The 22,271-nt window shown below is 42.1% G+C and overlaps 1 protein-coding gene across 1 annotated transcript in view; it reads left to right on the top strand.

The window, feature by feature from the left end:
* The first annotated feature begins 7,822 nt into the window (after window positions 1-7,822).
* The window catches only part of RGS20 (regulator of G protein signaling 20), a 31,053-nt gene continuing 16,604 nt past the window's right edge, over window positions 7,823-22,271 (top strand). Inside the window, exon 1 of the mRNA XM_042462966.1 lies at window positions 7,823-8,001. Coding sequence (XP_042318900.1) covers window positions 7,870-8,001 — 132 coding nt within the window. The 5' untranslated portion in view covers window positions 7,823-7,869. The remainder of the gene's footprint in view (window positions 8,002-22,271) is intronic.

Consider the following 22,271-nt stretch of genomic DNA (forward strand, 5'->3'; position numbering starts at 1 on the left):
CGCCTGCGGGGTGAAGACGGCGACCTCTCGTAGACCGACACGGTCGGGACCGATCTGGACGGGGTGGCCCGGTCTACGGGATGGGGGTTCAGCCTGGTGAACTCCCTCAAAGCTCTGTCCTCCGACACAGACACGTAGTACCGGCGCGACTGCGTGTCGAAGAAGAGGTCGGGAATGTCATGCCCACGGGGTTGATCTTCCTCGTCGTCAGTTGCCGGGTGGGAGGGCGACCGGTGCTCTGGGGAGCGAGGGAGAGCGGTGTCATCCGTCCCGTGGACAAAGTCCATGGTGGGCAGAGGCAGTGGAGTGTCCGGTACCGGGGTCCCCCGGTGTACCGGCATCGGCTCCGGGTCACGGGGAGCTGCCGAAGCGGAAGCGCGGGCCTGTTTGGACGGAGAGCGCTTCTTGTCCTTTGCCTTCGGTGGAGGGTTTGGACTTCTTCGGGGCAGGGTCACGACTGGGTTTGTCGTGGTGCCTCTTCTTCCCAGGCCTGGGAAGCTCCTCCACTGGGAAGAATGGATTGTCCGGGAGGTCGAGGAGGACAGCGGCCGCTGCCGACGACGAAGGCCTTGGGGACTTTTCCCCTTCCACAGGCTCAGCCAGCTCCTTAGGCTTTGGGGCATGGCGCGATGCCTTGGATGCCTTGGAGGATGAAGGCGAAGCTAGGTGGACCTCCGGCTCAGTGGCCTTCTTCGGACGTGAGCCCTCCGATTTCCCCACCAGTTTGGAGGTCGGCTCGGCACCCTCAGTCCCCGACGACTTGTGGGGGCGCTTGGAGGGTTTGTCGGTGGCACTGGGCGGTTTGGAGCCACGGGCCACATCGGAGGTGGTGGAAGGGGTCCCGGCTGGGACACACACCACGCTGGGGACGGTGGCTCTCCCAGATCCGACGCTGGACACACTGGCCCGAGAAGATGAGGCGGGGGGCGCCGAAGGCGGGACAGAAGATGACCGCGAGCCTCCCTCTTGCACCTTCCCCAGGGCAATCGCCGAAGTGAGCCGGGACTCACGGTTTTTCCGGGCCTGGGACGAGAGGGATCTGCAGTGCAGGCAGGCCTTGGTGTCATGGTTCTTGCCCAGGCACAGCAAGCAGGAGGAGTGCGGGTCCTGAACGGGCACCTTGCCCCCGCAAATGTCGCACTTCTTGAAAGGTGCAGGCATTTTTGAGGTCGTCAAAGCCAGAGGAGAATCCGAAAACGAGGTCAACAGTCCCAAATGTCCGAAGTTACTAGGGGCGGGAGACAAAGAATGGTCAAGAGTACAGTCCGAGGTCAAAAAACGAAAGTGATTCCAAGCAAGCGAAGCAAGCGAAAGTTCCCTGAAGCAGCTAGCGCAGCGGAAAAAAGGAACTGGGGAAAGAGCGGGAAGGCAGGGGCCTTATAACGGGTGGGCGGAGTTACCGCCAAAAAGTTTCAATATGTTGCAGAGTTAACTCTGCCCAGTGATTCCAGTAGGTTCCGAGCAGCACTGCGCAGGCGCAGTGAAACCCATTTGTATGATTCGCAGAGACCACGAAGAAGAAAGGCAGCATACTAATGAAATGAAATGAAATCAACAAGAAGTTTTGAGGATGTCAACTATTTTTAAAATTGCTTTGTCCCAGCTATCTGAAATATGGGGAATCCAATGCTTTTTGTGGTGAAAAACAAGCTGTGAAAATGTTCTAACACGTGGGTGAAAAAGTGTCAGTTGCCAAGGACAACAGAGGAAAAATTTCCATTGATAGCAAATGGAAGTTTTGAGAATGCCACACCTTTTTATTTACTTATAAAATGGAAATCTATTTTCCACTTAGGCTGAACCTGGATGATCTGATGACTCAAAGGAAATACTATAGTGCCTGCAGTCTTAATGTAAATGCCAAAGTACATTTGAATGAAAATGTCAAAGGACTAAAGTCCCTGGTGGAGATGGGGACAGCCCAGAAGGCTGGGCTTCCAATTTGTTCAATACTGGAATAAGATTAAGGGGAAATGAGAAACAAATGAAACAGTAATTAAATCCAATTGAAATGAATGAGAATGAGGATAGCATATGAAGAATGGGCATCCAAAAGCAAAATAAAACAGAAATACCAGTACATGATCCTAATGGCCACAGAAATTTTAGGTTCCCAAACTGAGTTAGCATACTCAGATCTTTTCATCTGTTGGTGGTGGTGCTGCTGCTGCTCTGGTAAGGCATTGAAGCTCTCTGGCTGAGAGTTCTGAATGCCCCTCCCTAAACTGCAGATCACAGGATTCCTTAGGACAGAACCATGGTAGTTAAAGTGGAATAATAGTGCTATAATTCTGTAGTGTGAATGGGCTTCCAGTCCCAGGATTCCATATGTAACCAAGGCAGTTAAGTTAGAATCGTAGTGCTACAACTGCATAGTGTGAAAGGGTCTCTGATGTCTGTACTACACAAATTATCCCCCAGTTTGAACCTTTTCCTGTTTTATGTGTGTTATTGATTTGCCTTTCTTGGAAGGATTTAAAAACAACAACTATGATACTTTAGAAGGAAATTGCATGATCTGTTGATGTTTGATGGCATCTAAAACATTTATAGTATATTATTATTTTATTTAAGATTTTTTTTTTGTCACTTTGCTTCCTTCTTCCTAATTATTTTGTCTGCAAAAGAAAAACTGGAAGTGGGGAGAGAAAAATGTGTTACTTATGGACCAAAGGCCAAACATAGCTGGAATCTAATTGGCAATATAGAACATCCAATTAATTTCTTAGCAGATGAAATTTCACTTGCTGAAGTGTCTTTTAGACTGAGAGAGATCCTATTGTTCATCAAAGGTTCTTCTAGAGTTATATCATCAGCTGTCATCCATGTCTCTTCTCAAGTCATTCCCTGGGAGCAATTCATTTCGCATTAAAAAGCAGCAGTCTGGAGAGAGAGGCAGGTGATGGGCTTTAGCTTCTAAAGAAAAAGGGCATTAAATGCAAATCCCATTGTTAAATGTCTCAGAAACAAATTTACAGTTATGCAACAGGATGTGCTGCTGTTTCCTTCTTCTTATATGTATCCAGCATATGTTTGAACTGCCTTTAGTCCAGACATTCCACTAAGGCAAATGTGGTTTTCAGTGAAATACAATCCCATGGATATTCTTATATATTCACCTTTGTACTATGGCACACTGAGGCATTAGACAGCAATGATGGTAAAAGACCAACAACACAAAAAGTGACATTGAAATAATCTTAGATACAAAAATTCCCATGAATTGTCTATGTTTTTCCCCCTTCATTATCTCTCTCTCTCTCTCTCTTTTTTTTAGTTACTTTTTTCTGAACTTTTGATTAGGATGCTAAAGCAGGAAGGCATATTGTGCCAATGTCAATATTGCATGATCATGTGCCACATCCACAGGATGCCTATTTAAACAAGTAATTTGTCTGACTGCTTGTTGTTACTGTGTGCCTTCAAGTCATTTCCGACTTATGGAAAACCTATCATGGGGTTTTCTTGGCAAGATTTGCTCAGAGGAGGTTTGCCATTTCATTCCCCTGAGGCTGAGAGCATGAGACTTGCCCAGAGTCATCCAATGGGATTCATGGCCAAGCTGGGAATCAAACCCTGGTCTCCAGAGTCATTGTCTCAAAGCATTATGCCACACTACCCTAGCCTTTTCATTTGACAGAGCTACAGGTCAACCATAGCATTTTATACTAATCCAGACTTAAAGCATAGCTGCTTTGATCAGACATGCTGGATTTGGCCTTGGTAATATTTGTTTTTGTGTTCTCTCTCTCTCTCTCTCTCTTTCTCTCTCCCTTCCTCCTACATCTGTCCTTCTCTGCTGCCATGCCACTCTCCAGACTCTCCAGTCACTCTATGACTATCTTCCCACTTTCCCACTCCTCTCTAGGCCATTCTTCCAATCCACACCCTACCAGCCGCTTCTCCAAACCCTGCCAGCTGTCCCTTTCTCTAACATCTCACCGTTCCAAACAGGGAGTGTACTCTGGAGGGAAGCAGCAGCTTTAGCTCCACTCGACACCTTGCTAGGAGGCCTCTTGGAAGAGCTGGCCTTACGCAGTTACCTCTCCTCAGAGTCCCAGAGATGCTCCAAATGTAAAGAAGCAACATTCAGGAAACATGGGCTTTGCCCCAAACACCCTAGTGATGTGAGTACTGCTTCTGTAGACAGGCATCTGATTTTTCTCTTAGCAGGGTGGTTGTGTGTACCAGCTCAGGTCTAAAAAGTAAATTAGTCACCAGACTAAAAGGCTACTTTATTTATTTATTTATTTATTTATTTATTTATTTATTTATTATAGCATAGTGAATGCCAGCAATGTCTGGAAGACTAACAGTAACAATAAAGCCCCATTATAAACAACAAAATATAAAACATAGGGTAAAATCAATATTGACAACAACAAAACCTCTCAGTCGCACTAAGAAATAAAGATTGGATTTAAAATATATAAAAAGCCTGGGAACAATAAAAGCATTCATTTGAGCCTTAAAATATCACAGAGTAGAAGTCAAGCACTTTCTCTGGGGAAAGGGTTCCGTTGCTGGGGTGCCAGGACCAAAGGGTTCCCAGGAGCCAATTGTCATGCCTCAGTCCCTCTAGAACATATGAAAAGACTATCTGTTCTATGGCTAGAGGTCATGAAAGCAACAGCCTTCAGCATTTTGAATTCATAAATGTGCTGCCTCTGGAGCAGCTTTTCCCCTAAAGGAGAGGGGATGATGTTCAATCCTGCTTGTAAACTGTGTCTTCTGCCTTAGCCAGATCCCAGATGAATAGGCCTGGCTTCACTGAATGAAGATCAGTTTCATGCAGCAAATCCTGACATGCAGTGTGTGTGCCCAGTGAGAAACAGAACCAATCCTCAACTTTTGTGTTTTCACTTGCTATTACTTATGTGCCATGCACCTGTGTCTGTGCTTTGGGACTCTGACATGGGAATTTGTTTGTGAGTAGGCTTATGTAGAGTTTGTGAGTAAAGCCAGCATGCCATAGTAGTTTGTGTTGGACTACAACTCTGGAGACCAAGGTTCAAATTCCACTGAGCCATGAAACCCATTAGGTGACACCTTGGGCAAGTCACACTCTCTCAGTCTTAGAGAACAGCAATGGTAAATTCCCTCTGAAGAAATTTGCCAGGAAAACCTCATGATAGGGTCAACTTAGGGTTGCCATATGTCAGAAATGACTTGAAGGCACACAATAACCACCTGTTCACACAATCCATTCACTGCAGTCATTACAAAAATTGGTTGAATTACAAATGGGTGGACTTACATTCAATAGCTCATAGTTCCCATTTGAGGTTGTAACTGTGGTAAGGGGGAGTCCTGAGTTCAAGGCTTGTTGTTGCATTTCATTGCTTTCATTCTATGTACATACTTGAGCTATGTATGGCCAGTCTTACTAAGATGAGAGAGAGGCACTCCATACTTCCTCAGAGGCACTCAGATATATTACAAATAAAATGATGGACCTCTAACTCTGAAGCCATATTCTAGGATTGAGTTCTAGCGAGTGCAGGCTCAGATTCATGGCTTTTCTTTACTGCAGTCAATTTCTCACATATTCTAGAGGTTTGTCATGAGCTGTGAAGCAGTTATGTACACTCAAAAGAGCTGTTTTCTCTGTTTTTGCTTTTGTTGTTTTGGGAACAAACTCCAAGGACTGCCAAAGCTAGGGAAACTTTAACCCGCCAACTCCCATCAGCCAAACCTAGCACAGCTAGGATTATGGTAGTTGTAGTCCAAAAAATGTGAGTATGGGATCTAAACTTCAAAAAGTTACTTTTCAGGCCAGATTCCCCTCTTCAGTATGGACAGTGGCCATCTTGGCTGAAGGCTTCTGTTTACTGAAGTCCAAAAACCAGGCCCAGGATGAATTTGGAAGAAGTAAGCTAGCATGCTATGGAAGGGTATTGGATCAAGCAGAAAAACTAGAGGTTAAGTTAACAGCAGTGTCTTAGGAGACCTGGATATATAGGTTACGTCTCCCTTATTTGGGATCCTGAAATCCAAAATATTCGAAAATTCTAAATTGTCCACATGGGTGGCTGAGATAATGACACCTCTGCTTTCTGATGGTCATGTATACAAACTTTGTTTCATGCACAAACTTATTTTAATATATATTATGTGTAAACTTGCCTTCAGGCTAAGTGTATAAGCTGTATAGGAAAACATAAGTGGGTTTCGTGTTTAGACTTGGGTCCCATTTCTAAGGAGAATTGGACTACAACTCTGCAGACCAGGGTTTGATTGCCCACTCAAATCTGATTTTAACTGTTTTATAATGTTGTTTCTCCTTTCAAAAATTATGTGGACTAGTTTAGTGATGAGGGATAAGGGGATTTAGGTATTGATTTATGTATAAATTTATGTATTTTATCTATTTATCTTATGTTGTAACCCGCCTTGATCATTTGGAGAGGCAGAATATAAATGAAACTTATTATTATTATTATTAGTAGTAGTAGTAGTAGTATTAGTATTAAATGGTTAAAAATTGTAGCTCATGTTGAGCGGAGGGAGGCGTATGGGTAATGATGCCAAAGGTTTGGGTTTTTTTTTCAGACTGCAGAAATAATCCAATTTGATGGAATCTGGTGCCACAACATATGACCATTCCCAGAATTCCATAGCACGGAGCCATGGCAGTTAAAGCGGGGCCAAAACGGGTTATTTCTGCAGTCTGAACGCAGCTAAGCTTCTCTCTGGTGGTTTATCCCTCCCCTTCGGCGCCAGAGGCTGAAGCAGCAGCAGCAGCTGTTGACTGTTGACTATTTTAATTACTTAATGATATTTTATTATATATAGTTGGGGAGAAGGGAGGGGGAATAATAGAATAAGTAAAAATAAAAACGTCATTATGTTTTATATTATTAGCAACATCCCTGCCTTGGGGCTCTTCTGCTTCCTCCCCCTTGGCTTTGCCTGGTGCTGTCCAGGGTGCTGAAGCTCAGCAAAGAGCAGGAAGCAGGGAAGGAGGAAGGCTGGGCTGGGCTTCGAGGCAGAGCACGAAGGGGATTCCCTCCAGGCTGCTGGGAAGAAAGAGACCTCTCTCTATCTATCTCTCTCTCTCTCTGTGGGGTGTGTGTATGTGTGTTGTGTGTCTTTGGGGGTCACTGAGAGGGAACTAGGGGCAAAGGGAGCCCGGCTGAGGAAGCCACAAGAAGCCCAGCTCCCTCAAGCGGACTCCACAAGGAAAGTGTGTATGTGTGTCTCTCTCTCCCTCTCTTTCCTTGTGGAGGGAGAGAGAGAGACACACACACACACACAGAGGAAGAAAGGCAAACAGAGGGAGTCAGGAACAGAGATAGTGACACGGATACACACACACACAGAGAGAGAGAGAGAGAGAGAAATACACAAACACAGAGATAGGCAAACAGAGAGAGGGAGAGACAGAGAGAGAGATAAAAACACACAGAGAGACAAATACACACACACACACAAACACTCACAGAGAGATACAGAGACAGGGACACACATACAGAGAAAGAGGCAAACACACACACACACACACAGAGCCAAATACACAAACACAGAGAAACACACAGAGAGAAAGACAAACAGAGATAACAGAGAGAGAGAGAGAGAGAGAGAGAGAGAGAGAGATACACACGGAAACACAAACACACACAGAGAAAGAGAGAAACACAAACACACACACAGAAATAGAGACAGCAGAGACAGAGAGAAACACAAATACACAGAGAGACACAGACACACAAAGAGAAATACACACAAAGAGCGGGAGAAACACACACACAGATAGACAGACATACAGAGAATCACAGACACACACAGAGAGACAGACAAACACACACACAGAGAGAGAGAGAGAGCTCCAGCGACCCCAGCCCCTAGACCCAGAGCGAAGTGGGGCGCATGCGCATGGCGGGCGAGCTGCCTTCCCCGGCCGAAGCCCCATCCGCCTCGGCTGCCGCCAGCAAGGGATGCGCGTCCTCTTGCAGAGCCTCCCCACAGGCTCCCGAGGAGCTGCTCCGGCCAGAGGAAACGGTAAGGAAGACACCCCTTGGCCGCCTTTCCAGATCTAGCGGGGAGCCCTCGGGGAAGGGAACCTCGGCCTTGCATGCTCCTGGGGGGGGGGGGGGTGGAGAGCAATCCTTCCTGGATTGCTGCTGTTGCTATCCACACTGGAGAGATAACCCGGTTTGGCAGCGCTTTAAATCTTTGTCTGGCTCTCTGCTATGGAATTCTGGGAGTTAGAGTCCACCCTCTGCATCAATTCTGCAACCTCTGGACAGTCCTGCCCTGTCCCTCTTGAGAAGAAATCCCATCCTCTGAGTAAGAGGAGCCTGGAGTGAGGAAAATCTTTCTCCTGGGCACCTGGGCTGTCATTACTGAGTGGGTTTGCCATTGCCCTCCTTCGGAGCACATGGTCTTCCCTGGTATTCTGCCCTTCTGAGTACTAACTGAGCTGACCCTGATTTGCTTCCAGCATCAGACAGGATCTGGGGCCTTCAGGTTATTAAGTCCTAATTGTACTGTACACAGTTGTATATTACCTTTCAGGCATAAAGGTGGGTTATCAGGGTGTGTGTGTGTGTGTGAGAGAGAGAGAGAGAGAGAGAGAGCGCAATTATAAAGGACAGAAAGGAGTCAGTAAAAGCAGATTACCCCCAAATTATCCTGTAAACTCAGGTAGAAGAGGCAAAAGAAAATAAATAGGTATTTTATTTCCTTCATACAGAAGGGAGAAAGTTGGTGGCCAGCATAAGGAATTCCAAAGACTAAGAGCCATGATCGAAAGGACCCTCCTTTTCAATGACAGTCTGATGGATTACCTGAATAACTATTTTTTATGTACAAAAAAATGGATTCATACATAGATAGATTAGTATGTAAAGAGATTTTGTAGGACCTTTAAGCCTAACTGAAAGAGAGAAGTTGGCAGCATGCGCTTTTGTAGACATAAGTCTACACCCTCGGATGCATTTCGTACACTTGTCTATGAAAGCTCATGCTGCCAACTTCTTTCTTTCATTCACCATCCAACAAGATATCTTTGCATACTGGTTTCACAGACTAACCATGGCTATGTCTTTGAATTCTACCGCATAGGTAGATTGAATGTGTGTGTAGCACACATATACAGTGAAACAAGTTGTTTCCTATAATACCACCACACTTTCAGATCAAGAAATTGAATTCAGAATAGTGTTATGCAGCTAGATTCTCACAAGTAGGCTAACAGAAGAAATATGCAGCCTCCCTCCCAAAACTTCCCTGAGGCCAGACCTGCACTTTCTCCAAAAATAAATGAATAGCTGCCATTCCCTTCCTTAGGGAAGAGCACAGTGACAGTGGCCTAGTCAGGGGGGAATGTGGGTCAGCCTTCAGCCAAGATTGGGTGACCTTGTTCTCAAAGCCTGCAAGGAACTATTGAAGAAGCAAACTCCCTCATTCCTGCAATATGTAAGTTCCCATTCCATTTACACTCCGCCTGATACAGTAACAGTTTCAAAACTAACAAAAACCTCTTGTACCCCACACGCTGCCAAACTGATTACAAAATAAGCTTTCGCAATACACCAAATGCACTAATCTTTAAGGTGCGGATCAGTACAGATGTTGCTACATAGTTTCAGTTAAGATAGGTATAACCCAAGTGTTGTACAGTTGTTGTGAAGTTGCAAAGTTATTGCTATAAAGTTTCAGTTAGTGAGATGTCTGATCAATTATTATAAAATTCCAGTTAAATATAGTGATCTGTTTATTTTATTTGTGTCTCCCCTTCCTCCCAGTATGGGAGACAAGGCAGCTTAGTGAATTTTCACTTAGTTATAATGCACATCCAATTAGTTAAAATGTTCCCCAAATTATTCTAATTTTTTGTTTATTATTTTTATACAGTTTCAATAAGTAAGATGTTAAGCCCCTTTTTATAACGTTTCTGTTACTGTTGTCAATTTTAAGTTAAACTTAATAGTGTGCGTTGTGTTGTGTGCCTTCAAACTAAAAATAATAACTTACATTTGAGTTAAGTTTTCATGGCAACTTTGGCACAGATATTCCAATGACTAATTAGCAGCTAGACTTCTGAAAACTATCTACCATTTCTTGTTCAGTCTGCAGCTTTGGCTGCCACCCTGCATATCAGAGGGCATTTATTCTGTTTTGGTTTGGCATCATTTTCCTTTTATGTTCTACATAGGTTACACTGTAACAAAATAAGAAATGTCATTTCAGAAAGCCCTATTCAGCTCTTCTCTTTCTGTTTCTGTCCTCTACATTCTGAAGAAAATAAACTCCTCTGTTGAAAAGACTCTTCACATACATTCATGATTTTGTGGGGTTTCAAACTACACTTGTCCCTCTACATTTTCTGGGGTTAGAGGCACAGGACCCCAATGAATGTAGAAAAACTGCAAATAACAAAAATACTATGGTTTTACCAGAGAGAACACCTCTCTAGGAATGTCTAGGTCCTCCAGTGCAACTCTGTGGTCAACATCTGCTAGACATTGACCATAGAATTGCATGGAGGAGCTACAAATGCCTAGTGGGGTGTTCTCTATAGGGATCTCTAGGTTCTTTAGTGCAACTTTTGATTAAAGTTGACCATGGAGTTGCACTGGAGGAGGTAGATAATCCTAGAGAGAATGTATTAATAAAATCCATGAATAATCAAATCTGCAAAAATCAAAGCTGTAAATGTGGAGGGACAAGTGTACATAGAGTTGCCCTTTCCAAAAGCCATCCTCCATATATAGCGTGCCCACATCATATGCAGGCGTGCTATACGTGGGTTTGAGCATACGCAAGGGGCACAAGGGGTAGCACATCTCATTCAAATGAATGGGGTGCGCACCTGTGGCACGCGTGTCACCGCATGCACAAGCCCCATTCAAGTGAATGGGGCTTGAGCATACGTGTTTTTTGGCTTATGCGGGGCGGGGGTCCGGAACAGATCCCCCGCATAATCCAAAGATGCACTGTATAAAGAGAGGTTGAAGTGGAGTGGAGGGTCATGCAGCTAACATAGTTCCCCTCTTCCTATACAGTGGTACCTCGGGATACGAAATACCCAGGTTACGAAATTTCCGGGATACGAAAAAATCCCATTGGAAATAATTGTTCCGGGTTACGAATGTTTTTTCGGGTTACGAAGAAAATTTTTGGTGCTTTTCGGCGCTTTTTCGCACGAAACGCGGCTTTTCCCCATTAGCGCCTATGGCAATTCGGCTTACGAAGGCTTTTCGGGTTACGAAAGCGGCCGCGGAATGAATTAATTTCGTAACCCGAGGGAGCAGTGTATATTTATTATGTGCAGAAGTGGAAAGCTAAGTTGTTAGGGCTAATGCCAAGTGATTAGGGCTTTAAAATCTTGAAGCACTCTTCATATCATTAGGGATATGCACTGGATTTGGATGAAGTCTGAGTTTCAGTTCAGATGCTTCCCAAGGTGAAAGGGGCTTTCCTCCAAAGCAAATTATCATCTGTTCTTCTGAAACATTCCAGCTTTCTAACCTGTTGAAACCTTTGTGGTGTTTACATATAAACACTAAAAAACCTGCAAGGACAGCAGTAGGCAGAAAGCATTCTTCCCTTCAAAAATGAACATTAGTGCTCTCTCCACATAAATCTATCCTTTTGAAACTTTATGCTTGTTACCTAGGGCCACCTCTATGGCTTCCATCATTTTCAGAATAATGCTCCAGAGGTGCTCTAGTGACATAATCTTTTTTGCTGTTGTTTTATTTCATTTTAATTTGGTAAAAGACTGTTATGGCTCAAAGATCCCTTCACTGTTTCACTGGAAACTTGATAGATTTTATTTCTTTAGAAAGATCAACTACCTCTGTAAATTTCATCCAGCTGTTTGAATAATAACAAAATAGCTGGTGGCTCCTCATTATTGCAATCTAAATTTAAAGGCATGTGGCACAACCACTCTGAAACTTTTTGTCTCCAATTTGGCAGAATTAATCACCTCCTAAAAAGCTACTGTGCCTGCAAATTTCCACTATTTGGACAAGAGAAAAATGTTGCATCTGAAATCCACTTTATCTAAAGTCAATTCACCAACTTCTATCTTATTGTTTTTCCAATAACAGTCAATAGGAGGCACAAATACTTGCATTTACAAATCTTGGTTTGGTTCCCTCTATCCCATCATCTAAATCATTGATAAAAATATCTTGAAGAGTGTCAGCCCCAGGACAGACCCAGCAGCACTCCACTTGAAATCTCCTTCCAATCTGAAGGATATCTATTGATGAAAACTCTACAAGCACAGTTTTCCAACCAATTATGGGTTCATCTGATGGTGTTTCCCCTCTATTACACATTTATTCATTTGTTACTCAATATATTAAGGGGAATCTGAGCAAATTGTTGTTGTTGTTGTCGTCGTATGCCTTCAAATTATTTTGGACTTATGGCAACTATGAGGCAAATCTATCATGGAGTTTTCTTGGCAAGATTGTTCAGAGGAGCTTTGCCATTGCCTTCCTCTGAGGTTGAGAGCATGTGACTTGCCCAAGGCCATCCAGCTGGTTTCATGGCTGAGAGGAGAATTGAACCCTGCTTTCCAGTCATAGTCCAACACTCAAACCACTATGCCATGCTGGCTTTTCTTAACAAATGCTATGTTGAAATCAAGATAAATGATATCTACAGCATTCCTACCATCTACTAAAGTAGTGACCCAGTTTTTAAAAAAAGATTTAAGGTTAGTTTGGCAGGATTTGTTGTTGACAAAGCTACTAATCTTTGCATTGTCATGGAGATACCTGACAACATATTCCTGTATAATATGTTCTAATGTTTTTCTGATATTGAAGTCATAATGATATTCTTCTTTGTCTTTTTTGGAAGGGAGGGACAACATTTGCTTGTATCCTGTCCTTTGGCATCTCACCCATTCTCCAAGATATTAGCTTTCCTGAAATCCAAGGGTTGTGTTTGACTAGACTGTTCTTTGGCCTGTCTCACAATCATGAATTCTAGTACTACACGGTCACTCTACTCCTAAAGTACCAGCTGTTTGATTCCAGTGATCAACTCCTTCATATTGGTTAGGCTCATTTCTGGGATTTATGGTCTCTTTGTTCCTTCCTCCAGCTGTTGAAAAAGAAAATTATCTGCAAGGCTCATCAGGAATTTGTTGGAGAGCCTATGCTTACATTTGTTGGATGAGCCCTTCCATTACATTTGTTAAGATGCATAATTACTTTTTCTCTAATTAAAGAAAAAAGAGTAGAACTTACAATGAAATACAGTTGCAAAAAGTGAAATGTTATTAACTTGAAGCAGTAAATTAGAAAACCATTGTAAATTAACACAGGTGCAATTTCTTCTATATTATTTCTCCATTCAACAGGGGAGAGTTGAAACAAATATATAAATTATTAATACACAAAACCAAGCAAATTGTTAGTTCAGACATTAACAGCACCACAAGCTAGCTAAGAAGAGCCTTGCTTGTAGACAGGTTTATTTTTATTAATAGCTACCTTGATTCAGAATGGGAGCCCTCAACTTCTCATATAACTTGTGACACACTGATATTTTGTTTTCATATGACTAGACTTCAGTCAGGGTCTTCATTTGTAAATGTAGGCCTAATATTTTAAAACTTATCCCCAAAATGTAATGGTTGTGTTTACAAACAGATATATCATGCATATATATTTGGTAGAAAGCCAAGATTAACTGCAGGGTTTTTTCAAGTCCACTCACTAAACCACAAACATATATTCATTGGAATGACACCCATTTGGGTGAAAGGTGGCGGTTGGATTTACATGTATTGATCTTTTTTCTGGATTGTGTGCACTGTGCTTAAGTCCCATTCACAAGCTTCAATAGTAAGCATGCTCAAATGTAATGAACAGGCAATATCATTAATATACAACAAGCCATCATAAACTCACCTAAAGTCTTCCTCTTCTGGTAGGCATCCAGGACTTGCTGTTTGTTTCTGTTTTTATTTGACTGTTCGGGTTTTATTGCAAGCTTGTAACGTTCTGATATTTTAACATTTTTGGCTGGTTTAATTGTTTTTAATGTAAAATTGTGTGTGGGGGGGCATATTTATTGTATGTACAGTTGTATACACTGTATACAGTTGTATAAATAGCTGGCCCAAGGTATTGCCACTTGGTTGATATATAAACTATTAAAATATTTTTTAAAAATGAAGAACAAATAAGCAAGCCAGGGTGTAATCTGATGGAAAGCTGATGGCAGCTAGTTTAGAACTTAAAAAGAGTGAGATGAATGTATCAGGTCTGAAGGGAGAAGCAGAATCTTTTTTTCCTCAGCACTATATCCCAATGTATACATCACTGAGGTGTGAGGGAAGGCTCTCAGCAATTTCAACAACTGAAAAATTACTGATGATGTAACCCAAGATGCTACAGTGACACTCCATTCCTCTATTACTTGCCTGTTACTTTGAAGATAATGTTGTACAGCATGAGGTGTGAGATGTCCTATTGCTGCTAGCTGCTCGTTGTTCCACATTGTTCCAGTGTTTTAACAAAGAAAAAATCAGTGCTGTGGCTAGTTTGTTGAAATCCCAAAACCAGAACAATGTTATCTCACTAGAATGCAATTAAAGATGTAGGGAAATTATGTTTATTGAATTATGGAAATTAAAGCAAACTAATGTGAAGTTGAAGGCTTTCATGGCCAGCATCCATAGTTTTTTGTGGGTTTTTCAGGCTGTGTGGCTATATTATAGAAGAGTTTATTCCTGACGTTTTGCCAACATCTGTGGCTGTCATCGTCAGGAATAAACTCTTCTAGAACATGGCCACAAAAAACTAAAGCAAACTAATTTTCATTCTTTTATTCAGAGGGAGAGAGAGCACATGCTCACATGTTGTTCTGTGCCTCCAAGTTAAACACATACATGAAAAGCAGCAATGGGGAGAAGAACATAAAGCAAATCCACACTGAAGTTATGGCACTGGGTGATGGAGACTTATTCTTTCCTGGTATGCTCTTTTTTTAAGTGCCATCAAATAAAGTGAATAGCAGGTCCAGGAGAAGCCAATCATACTGGAGAACTGCTACAAAATAGGAAGATTAAAGCCCTTCTTGAGGCTGATCCAAAACAGAACTTTCTGGCTGCTGATAGTATTAAAATAACAGGAGACCCTGATCACAGATTTCCTGAGTCATGTCTGATTTGCAGTGTATCCACATGGCAGAATTTAAGCAGTATGACACCACTTCTACTGTCATTACTCTTATCCTACAGAATCCTGGGATTTGTAGTTTGGTGAGGCACCAGAGTTCTCTGACAAAGAAGGCTGAATATCCCCCCAAACTACAAATCCCAGGAGTCTGTAGGACAGAGTCATAGCAGTGAAACTTGTGCCAAACTGCTTTAATTCTGCAATGTGGATACAGCCTTGGTCTTTAAAATCACTATGATTTGGCTGATTTTTCCTCCTGGTTCTAGTCTGCAGTAATTTCGAACTGTGACTTTGAAACAGTTACATATAGATAATAATATACCATTTTGGCATGCTGTAACATGCTGTTGAAATAGAAAGAGATAGAGGTACGCTTGTTTCAGCAGACTATCTCCACCACACACACACACACAGTTCTTTCTTTCTTGTACTAATGTGATGTTTTAATGTGCTCTTGTTTTGGCTGCATGGACCTTGCAAACCTTCTCCTGAAGTTCCAGTAGACCAGCTTAAGGGCTTCTGAAAATATGATTTCCTAAATAAGTATCCAAAACATTAAGGATAGTAAATAAATACAAGTTACTTCAATGAATTGTCAGTAACTCTGCGTCTTTGCACCAGTGGTTCCATTGGGTTTAACTGTGCCTTGGCTAAGTTGGATACCCATTCCCCATACAGCCATGGGGAACAATGGGTGCAAGCTACAGGAAAAGAGATTCCACCTCAACATTAGGAGGAACTTCCAGAGCTGTTCAGCAGTGGGACAAACTCCCTCAAAGTGTAGTGGAATCTCCCTCCTGGAGGTCTTTAAGCAGAGGTTGGAGGGCCATCTGTCGGGGATGCTTTGATTTGGATTTCCTGCATGGCAGGGGATTGAACTGGATGGCCCTTGTGGTCTCTATGATGCTATGGATTTGCCAGTGAAATTCTTGTACAGTAGTATCCTAGTATAGTAGTTGGGAGATCATAACAATTGCACTCAAAAGGGAGGGAATGAATTAATGATTACTGCACTCCATGATGAGTCAAGATGCAAACCATCAGGCAGACCAATACAATGTCAGCTTATGTTTGATCTTAGGTTGGATTGCAGCACTTAATACAATACAATGTGAGTCACTGCTTCATACACTTTCATATAACTCCAGCACCTGCTACAAGCTGTCAGAATCTCTCCTCTTGTGAATCATCTCATACTACAGTAAAGCTGACCTTGCTGAAACAATTCACAATAAATTTATATCTTGCTGACCAAATCACGGTAATCTCAATTAGTGTTCAAGTATCTTTGCTATTCCATTCTGGTTGTACTTCAGGTTCGTCTGAATCCTAAAATGAGTTGGGCTAATTTAGAAAGGCTTGGGAGGCATCTTAATCAAAGTGAGGCTTTTCTGAAATTCAGAGCCCTTCCAAAGCTTTATTATTGATTCACTTTCAAAGGTAGACAGAGTACCAAGTCGTGTGCCACTATGCATTTCTTTGCAAGTGTTCTGTATTAGGAAAAGGCTACATGAAATGTCAGGGATGATGGGAGTTGTGGCTCTTCACCTGGCCTGGAACTCACCACCTGGTTGTGCACCACGCTGACCAGTTTTGGCCAGTTGTTGTATCTTTTGCAAGAGTTGCAGAGGACAGGCTGAAGACCCCGACAAACTCTCCAAGCCTTCTCACTCTTGCTTCCACAGAAGTCTTCACCCTTCTTCACCAGGGTCCTGCTGGTTCTTGTAGCTTCACCCAAGACACCAGACAACTCAGTAGTCTTATATAAAAGATCTACTTTATTCTACTATATACACAGCTCCAAACAATACTCAACTCCACTCTACAATCCACTACTACAACCCACAAAATGCACTGGGATCCATAGTCATTATTATAACCAAAGCATGGCACCACCTAACTGTGGTCTGTTTCCACCAGTAGGCGTGTACATTATTCCCATTTGTTCTCCTTGTTCATCCCACAATTAATGATTCATCATCTCAGCCTTGACACACTTAACAATTGTCAGGTGTGTCCAATTATCCACTATGCATTTCTTGTCCTTGGCATTCGGACCTGTTAATTGTCTTTACCTTCACACCTGTGTGGTTCTCTATTGGGCTTCTGCTGAGTCATTCTGACTCTCACATACAAGTTTTATTTCTCTTACTGTATGTCCCATGTTGCTTTTTCTTAACAATCCCCTCCGAAAAATAAAATATTGTATGTGACTTACATTGTCATTCCAACCATTTGTGTCAACCTTTCATGTTTCTCTACTGTTTAGCGCTTTTGTAAAAAAATCTGCAATGTTATATGTGTGTCTCTATGTAACCTCAACTCTATTTCCCTTTTTGAACCATGTCTCTCACCTTTTGGTATCTTACACCCCACATATTTGGGTTCTGTTCTTCAAACTTTCTGTTTCAGCCATTGCTATACACGATTGTGAATCTTCTTGAATTTCAATGGAACTCTAAATTTTTCATTCAGGTCAATTAGCAATTGTTCAATCCATTGGAACCTCGTTACATATTTCGTTCAGTGCTGCAAATTCTGATTTCAGAAGTACTAAGCGCTACGTTTGTTTGTTGTCTGCTTCTCCAAACTATGGAGACTCTCACTGTACTTGATTAACATTCCTGTTGATTGACTTTTTGTCTCCTGATTCTGAAGCGGATGAAACTATCTACAAAAAAAATCTAGATCAGCTTTGCTGCTTCTTATGATCAATCTTTTGTTAAAGTCCCTTTCACGTATCTCACACAAGTGCTTCAACACTGTCCAATCCTCAACCTTAGTTGTTAACTCTTCTAGACAATGTTTTACAGCAAACGAAAATGTCAGGTCTTAGTGTGGCATGAAATAAATGAAGTGATCCTATGATGCTCCTGAAAAATGTCTTGTCCTCAAAATCTCTGGTTGTTGGTTCTGAAATGAAACAGTGTTCATTGGAGCTTTTACTATCTTAGCACTCTGTAGTCCACACTTTTCTATCAAGTTCTCAATATTGTTTGTACCATCTGATCAACAAAACAATGTCCTTCTTCTGTCCACTCAACATTGATTCCTAAATATGACTTACAAACAAACCTAAAGTCCTTTAAAACAAACTTTTCTGATAGTTCTCTCTTTACTGACTCAATTTCCTGTTCTGACTTTGCTGCCACGCACAAGTCATCACATAAAAATCACAAGCACTATGTCTCCTTTTGTATATACACATGCATCTGCCACGCTTCTCTTATATCCTAGCTTCTCTAGCTCATCATTAATACACAAATTCCAAGCTCTAGCACTTTGCTTCAAAACCATACAATGCCTTCTTCAACCTATAGACTTTCTGACTTCCATTTCTCTTCAAACCCTTGTGGTTGTTCATGAAAAATCTCTTCTTCTAAGTTTGCATTTAAGTAAGCCGTTTCAAAATCAAAAAATGCTTGTACTATCAAATTCCTTCTTGCTGCTACAGCTAACACCATTCTCAAACTTTCTGGCTTTGCTGTTGGAGAATATGTCTTGTCATAATTCTCATTGCTGTTGTTGTGCAAAACCCTTAGCTACTAATCTGCTTTATTACTTTATGCTTCCATCAGGCATTTCCTTTATCTTATATACCCATTTGGCAAACCTATTACTGGTTTTTTTTTGGGCCTTTCCACAATCTCGAAAAAAAATTTTTTGTTCACCAAACAACTAATTCACTTTCCATTGGCATCACACCATTTTTCTTGTTCTTCCTGGAAAAAGGTTTCCAAACTGTTTCAAAAACTTTCAGGCTCTTCTATAAACTGTACAAGCTCTTGCCTGCGTCACAACAAAACCTATCTGGTGACTTCCTAATTCTGTGACTACGTCTGGGCATGATGAATTCTGTCGTTCTGCCTTCTCCTCATCTCACTGTCTGCACTAGAAGATGCTGTGTCTTCCTACTAAACCTCTTGTCCTCTGTCATCCTTGTGGTTACAGGTCTTGTTTTGTGTCTCCCATCTGAGGCACTACCACTACTGCTAGTTGAGGCTTCTGGCTTGACTGAAAACCCCTCTTTCCTGAAGTTGGTTCAGTCTGTCCTTGCTGCTCACTTGAGCTACCTATTTAAAAACACTTCTTTGTTTGCATGCAGCTTGTCCCAGCCAGCATGTCTCTCAAAATTTGCAGACCTGGAGTACTGTATCTCTTTTCCCCTCATTAGGAATTTGTAACTGTTCCCATTTGATTTACTGTGGTGAGGCTCATTCCCGTCTGCTAAGACCACTGCATTTACGTTAGATTGCTTCTTATCATTAATTAAGTTAAATCATTACACATGGATGGACGAAGCACCAGAATCTACAAGCCATTTAGAGTTTGCTTTCTGCCTTTCCTTAATCATTGTTGCAAACCCTTATTATTACTCTTATTGTCCTTCAAAAAATGGCGTCTTGAACTGCTTCTCACTGTGGCCGTGCCATCTGCTATCTTGCTTGCTTCTATCAGCAAGCCAATGTTTTTACAGTTTCTTTGCAGATGTCCAATCCTTTTGCAGTAGTAGATAGAACATCTCCGTTGTTCCCTCGGAAGAAGCTGCCTGGTCCAGGCCCACGCCACATTCAGGCTTGGCTTGCTCACTCGGCACACTCTTGGAGTTGGGTGTCTTCCCTCTCAGACAGTCTCCTCTGGTTCTCTTCCAGAAATCCTGGCCACTACCAGATCTTTCGTCAGCTCTCAGGCTGTGGTAAGTTCTGCAAGCGTCAGTGAGTGTGTATGTTTTCAAGTAGATCTAAAGATTCTAACAAAAATGTAGCACTGTTGCTCTCTGCTTATTTCCACTCCTCTTAAACTCAGCTTGCACAAAACAAAGTTTTGATTGTCTTTAAATGTTCAATCACACACTGCCTTTTGCCATTCTTCTGTCTGTAAAAATCTCTTAGACCATAGGATTTTAGCAAAGGCAGTTGAAGGAGTGTGTAGCCTTTGAAGTGTTTCCAAACATCTCTCGCCGTCTCCTTATCTCTCACGTCATTAATCAAGTCTTTCTTTATCATTAAAGTAAATAACAGGCTTTGGCTTTGCTATCTCTCTCTCTCGCGGCTGCATTTGCATGGCTGGCAAACCGGCTTCAACTGTTGCCCACAAGCTTCTTTCACAAGAACGACTGGGCATATAAATCTTCCAGGTGGGGTAATTGGAACTGTTTAACTTGCTAAACTTTAAGATTTCCATCTTAACTTGTGCAGTGACTCAATTAACAAGTCCTTTGAGTATGGCACAGCTGATTCCCTTCAGGCTTAATCAAAAACACTGGAGGAGTTACTCACGGAGCTTAATCAGTGCAGCGCAAAACCAGCTTGCTCTGATCTGTTCTTCCACTCTCTGGAAACTTTCAGCTTCTGTGGATTGGTGGGTGCTGCACTATCTGGGGCCCCATAACAACCTTGTCAGGGATGATGGGAGTTGTGGCTCTTCACCTGGCTGGAACTCACACCTGGTTGTGCACCACGCTGACCAGTTTTGGCCAGTTGTTGTTTCTTTGCAAGAGTTGCAGAGAACAGGCTGAAGACCCCGACAAACTCTCCAAGCCTTCTCACTCTTGCTTCCACAGGAAGTCTTCACCTTCTTCACCAGGGTCCTGGCTGGTTCTTGTGCTTCACCCAAGACACCAAGAACAACTCAGTAGTCTTATATAAAAAGATCTACTTTATTTACTATAATACACAGCTCCAAACAATACTCAATCCTCACTCTCCAATCCAACTACTCACAACTACAAACCCACAAAATGCACTGGGATCCATAGTTTATTATAAACCAAAGCATGGCACCACCTACTGTGGTTGTTTCCACCCAGTAGGCATGTACATTATTCCATTGGTTCTCCTTGTTCATCCCACAATTAATGATTTCATCATCTCAGCCTTGACCACTTAACAATTGTCAGGTTGCGTCAATTATCCACTATGCATTTCTTGTCCTTGGCACTCAGGACCTGTTAATTGCTTTACCATTCACAACTGTGTGGTTCTCTATTGCTTCTGCTGAGTCATTCTGACTCTCACATACACGTTTTATTTCTCTACTGTATGTCCCATGTTGGTTTTTCCTTAACATGAAAGAGAAGGTGATGTGTGTAGTTTTATGATTGACAGCTCTAGCATCCAAACTAGATGGCTTTATTAGGGGTCTCCAACGCTTGTACTTTGGGACAGGGAAGTTAAAGTAATGAATTGCAAGGGTATGCCTTTGTTCAATGCTTCTTGATAATTCCCCCTCCCCCCCGGCATCTGTAGGGACATTAGAAGGGTGTTTGTGGAGCCTATGGGACCCAGGTGGATTTAGATGCCTACTTGGAAAACGGTGCATATTTAAAACCTTCTGCTTCTATCACTCTATGTTCCACTGGATACTGTATACTCCTTGGTCACTATATACTTCCTGTGACTTAGGTGCTAACTAAGCAGAAAAGAAATAGTTTTAACTCTTTTACATTCATCTGGACCTCGATACTTATCTAGAAATTTTGGAGGTGTCTTGCTAAGGGACATCTCCATGACACATACCCTTATCAAGATGATGTATGGAAACAAATTACCCACTTCACTTCTACCAAAAATACTGCAACTATACCTCTGCATTTTTGAGATTTCTTAACTAAGGCCACCAGTATACCATGTGCCATCTAAATAACTACTGGCCATTGTAAAATTAGGGAAATGAGCACACAGTCCCCCTTTTAATCCTCCCCATTCACACACACTAGCTGAGATCCTACACTGCGTAGATAGAGCATAACTTTATGCTTATAGAGTTATATGGCAGCTGTGTAATACCACTTTGTAGGTGAATTGCAAAATGAACAACTTAAAGTGCAGCCAAATATATATATGCACATCTGCAAATAATATTGTGAATAACATTCATGCACATCTATGCATAATGGTGTCACATGTACAGCTCTACTCCTGCAATCTTGAATTGAATTATGCTGTTCCTCATTGGTCGAAATGTCCAACTAGCTATGTAGGAGAACCTGTACATGGATAACAAACAAACAGGATTTTGGCTATGGTAAAAATGTTTTTGTGGAGAACATTCTATTCATCTGAAACTTGCTGTCTTGATCTGTTCAAAATAGGCATCTTATTCCAACTATCCAAT

This window comes from Sceloporus undulatus, chromosome 4 (genome assembly GCF_019175285.1).
Source record: "Sceloporus undulatus isolate JIND9_A2432 ecotype Alabama chromosome 4, SceUnd_v1.1, whole genome shotgun sequence".
NCBI classification, from domain to species: Eukaryota; Metazoa; Chordata; class Lepidosauria; order Squamata; family Phrynosomatidae; genus Sceloporus; species Sceloporus undulatus.